At 32.6% G+C, this 4,779-nt stretch overlaps 1 protein-coding gene across 1 annotated transcript in view; it reads left to right on the forward strand.

The window, feature by feature from the left end:
• The first annotated feature begins 3,907 nt into the window (after positions 1-3,907).
• Positions 3,908-4,779, forward strand: part of LOC117169755 (piggyBac transposable element-derived protein 4-like) — a 5,528-nt gene continuing 4,656 nt past the window's right edge. The window contains exon 1 of the mRNA XM_033356261.1: positions 3,908-4,758. Coding sequence (XP_033212152.1) covers positions 3,908-4,758 — 851 coding nt within the window. The remainder of the gene's footprint in view (positions 4,759-4,779) is intronic.

The raw sequence follows: 4,779 nt of genomic DNA on the forward strand, positions 1-4,779 counted from the left end.
TGTACGCTTAAATTTTAAAACTTAAACGGAAAATTCTGAAGTGAAAGATTTTCGAATTACGTACTGTAAACTGAATGATATAATAGGAAAAAAGCAATTTAAAGAATTTTAAAAAAACTGTTCAAACCAAACTTGGACCAATTTCTTTTCTAAAAATTCGTAAATTTCCCGGTAAAAAAATTAATTCACTGCCATTTGTCTATTTTTCCCAGCCTCACAAAATCCCCGTCAATTCCCGTTCTAGCTCCAACCTGTTTCAAATAAAAATTTATAAGAATATTTTACTTATTTTTCACATTAGTAATTTATAGCCTTTAAAATTGAATAGTTTTAGGTCAAACATGAAAAAGTAGACTAAAATTTTCTATTTATAGCGTTTTCATTATATATTGAACAACTTAAACCTCTGAACTTTTTTTCAAGTTGTTTAAAAACTGTTTTTTAAATACTTTTTGTGTATAAGAAACAATTTTCTTCCATCTAATAACTATTTTGGAGTAGAAAGAAGTGAAAAGAAACAAAAATATAAAATCTGATTTTTTGTTTGTGATTTCGTGATAAAGGAAACAGCTATTTATAAAATAATTTATAAAAAGGGCTTATAATTTTTGCCCAAAGAAGATAATTTCCAAATAGTTTAAGCTGTTTTACTGGACCTTGCTTTCAACCGGAAACGTATTTATTTTTTGCATTTACCTTCCCAAGGATGAGTGTTGTGAAAATTCAAAAGCTAAACTTTACCAGAAAATGCGTATGCATTTGAAGTTTAGCTTTGAATCTTAAAAAGAAATTGTAATTTCGTGCTTATCCAATTTGAAATTTAAATTTTTTCAGTTCATAATAATTTTGTTATTGCATTTATATTTTCACACAATCTAAATTAAATTTTGTCATTTGGACAATCTTTGTTAAATTAACACCAAAATATTGACAAATATATTTGTTATGAATTAAAAAAGTGAGAAATAACAAAGGGCAAAATAAAGAAAACAAACATGCATTAAAGGGATTGCGAGGTTGCTTTGTTTATCTTCTTTCCTTACTTATTTTTTTGGTACGTAAAGTTTAACTTTTTACGTATATGACATTTTATAATTGTAAAAAAAATTGCAATAGTCAAAGAATGACATTTTGAACCTTGGTGCTTTATAGGTGAATTTTAATTCATGATTTCTGAACATCCTTGATTATGTCTGGTTTCATCCAAACATTGTCCAATTCGTGAATTTGTTTTCATTTACTCCTTATTATGTATTCTTTATGTATGGATTCTCCTTATGTGTGTTTATCGAATGTCTCGAAGAAAATGTTCAGATTTGCAAAATGTTGCGACATTAGTAACATTAATAAAACAGAAAATTGTTAATAGCATTTTAGATTAATAACACATTCACTAGCTCTTTTTAAGGTAAACAACTTTCATCTATTTATTTTTTTTATTGCTTATGTCGTTTGTCCAAATACTTATATCTTATATTTTTAATGTTGTTTTTTTTACGAATAAAACAAAAACTACCCTTCGTTTCAAAAAGTAATTGATAAAAAACTTTTGGATTTTTTTAAGGTGCACAATTTTTTATTTCTCTTCTTTTCTCCGCATCTTGCACAGTTTGATCACTAAAAAATTGTCTCAGAAATTTTGAAAATTCTGTAACTTTTTGAATTTTCACCCAAAGTAGCCAATCAACTTGATCTTTAGTTTCTAACACTTAAAGAGTATATCAACGGCCAATATAATAGATTATTTTTTCAAAAGTTATTATACTCGCAAACAAACATGCATATGGAAAGGCAGAAACACTCGTAAAAACCTGTATTTCGTGTCCAGACGTAAAATTTTACACAAATGTAATAACTTTTTTGATGAGAATGTAAAAAATATCTGTACTCTGAGTACTGTCGTAATTTGAAATGTTGAAGATTTGGAATTTTGAATTATTTAGTTTTCAAGATTTATATTTTAAAGGTATAATATGAAATTTTTTTGAAAAGTTCAATTTTGAAGACTTGCAATGGAAAATTCTTTAATTTTCACGATCTGCAATTTAAAACTCTTTAATTTAGAATATTTGCAATCAGAAACTCTTGAATATTAAATGATGTATAAATAAAATAAATAACAAATAAATAAATTAATTTAAATCTAACAAAATTTGAATTAAATTTAAATTTTCCTTGCTGCAAGAAACTAGAGTTCGCCTCGCGTTGTGCTCAAAGTCTTATAAAAGATTCTATATTTTAATTTTAGGATTAATATTAAATGAAAAGACTAAATTTCAACTATGCGAAATAAAAAATTGTAATTTTTATTCAGAGACTCGACGTTTCGACAAAAATGAGAAAAACGACCGTACGGTTAAGAGATCGAAGATCGAGTGGTGGTTCTCGCCCACGCAGGGGCTGCTGCGGATCCTCGCCCCTCCATGAAAAGGGGGTTGGGCATTGGGGTTGGGCCTCTTCTCGGTTTCGTGCTTTTGTTCGCTTTAGCTAACTTCTAATTTTCCCTAAACTCCTGATACTTACAATTTATCTACTCGTCTTTTCTAAATTATTTTCTACACTTTAATATTGAAAATCTAGCTAATCCAACTAAAAGTCATTGGGTGCTCATTAAACTTATTTCTTTAGCTGCAGGATTTAGAAATTGGAATTTGAATGCAAATTAATTAATTCAAAGCGAATCGATGCCTTTTGTTACAAAATAGAAGAAATAAAATAATGACTTTACAATTTTAAGTCATTCTACCCTAAACTCTTAATCCTTTGCAAATATCTAGCCGCTTATTTTTACGGTGATTTTAATTTTATATATAAAGGTTATCTAGCTGAAACAATACAATAATAATGATAATGATAATAATAATAATAATAATAATAATAATAATAATGCCTAAGAAGTACCAATGAAATTGTCTACAATATTTTCATGGGCAGAAAATCAAATACGAATAAACTCTTAACTAGCCTACACCTTATCGACATCTGGGTATAAATATTATAATTATAATTAAAAGTTCCGAGCTAAATGACATTATAAATATGTCGTCATACAATGCGAATGTGAATGCTATCGTGAAAGATTATTATCCTATCACAAGCCGCAGTGCGCCTTCCCCTTTCTGAGTTCCAGAATCATTTCCTGTCTTCCAAAATCGAATAAAAAGGGACCTCCCAGCCGTTCCTACTGAGGTTTGTCAAATTCAAGAATTTCTGATCATAAGAGTGTCTCACGCTTTCTCAAGAATTTGGAGATGAAAAACTGGCAGAGTCTAAACATAAAAAGGGGACTTTCGATCTGCGTTTGAATCCATTGGAAATGTCTTGCTTGGGATGGATTTTGGTTTTATGGCTTACACATGTTCGCCAGACTCGGCGGTATCTGGAAAACCTCTTGTGGACCGCACAGGATGTGCTTTGTGTTCCTGAACCGAATGTTTCGAGGGGTCAAGCTCATAAAATTCTGAAGGGTGGGCACTTAATTTTTAGAACGAAAGTTTGGAATTTATTTTTAGTTTTTGAAAGATTTTTCTGAATCTTGGAGAGAGAAGAACATAATCGTTGAGTAGAATATTATTCTAATTAACACTCCGTGGACCACGTGGGGTCTGGGCTGACCCCAAGCGCTCTATTTTTCCTCTACAGTGGCGCCCTCTTGCATCTAGGTGCTGTGACCCCTAGTATCTTTCCACTTAGTTGTGCTTGAGACATCGGCAAGCTTGCATCGATCTCCGAGGTATGTAATCCAATTTTTTCTCTGCTTTTATTAAAAGAACTGTGAATGGGGTCTGAGTGGACCCCACGTGATACTGAGTGCAACATAGATATATTTCATTCCTCCACATTTTTTATTGTTTTAAGCTATATGATGGTCTTTTTATGTCTCTTAGGTTTTCCTATTTCTTGAAAGATGGCCACTTTGGCGGCAGAAGAGTGGATTAGAGCTGAGCTTGAGAGACTAGACAGAGAAGAGCCATTTGGAGATGAGAGCTCTGAAGAAATTGATAGTGAAGACGAGAATGCATCTCTGCCCAACAACGACGACATTCCAGATGAATTTATTCTCGAAGATGACGAAACAAGTGATCCAATTCCACATCATATTCCGGCGGGTGCGGACTCTGAGCGAGATAGAGATTTCCTTTTGGGAAAAGATGGCGAGACCATTTGGACGACAGCAACTTTGAAGCAGAAAACAAGTAAGACTCCAAGAAAGAACATAATTTCTCATCTTCCAGGTGCTAAAGAGGCTGCTCGAACCTGTAGCACCGAGCTCTCTTTTTTCAAATTATTCTTGAGTGAACCCCTCATTGAGATGATCGTATGCCATACTGATGAAGAGATTGCAAGAAGACAGGCATTGGTACCGAACTCAGAGAGATACGCTGGACAAACCGATACCATGGAGATAGAAGCACTGATCGGATTTCTTTTACTTTGCGGGGCTACCAAGAATTCCGATTTGAAACTTTCTGAACTTTTTTCGCGCAAATTCAGCATTCCATTTTACAGATGTGTGACGTCCCTAAACAGAATGAAGTTCCTCATTTCGCATCTGAGGTTTGATTCAAAAGAAACACGGGTTGACAGAAAGAGAAATGACAAATTCGCGCCGTTCCGTGAATTCTGGGACATATTCATAGCAAGTTGTGGAAAATATTATACCCCTTCTGAGTATGAGACTGCTGATGAGACGCTTCTCAGTTTTAGAGGAAGGTGTCCCTTCAAAATGTACCTGCCAAATAAACCCGATAAATACGGGTTAAAAATTGTTTCACTCTG

This window comes from Belonocnema kinseyi, chromosome 3 (assembly GCF_010883055.1).
Source record: "Belonocnema kinseyi isolate 2016_QV_RU_SX_M_011 chromosome 3, B_treatae_v1, whole genome shotgun sequence".
NCBI classification, from domain to species: domain Eukaryota; kingdom Metazoa; phylum Arthropoda; class Insecta; order Hymenoptera; family Cynipidae; genus Belonocnema; species Belonocnema kinseyi.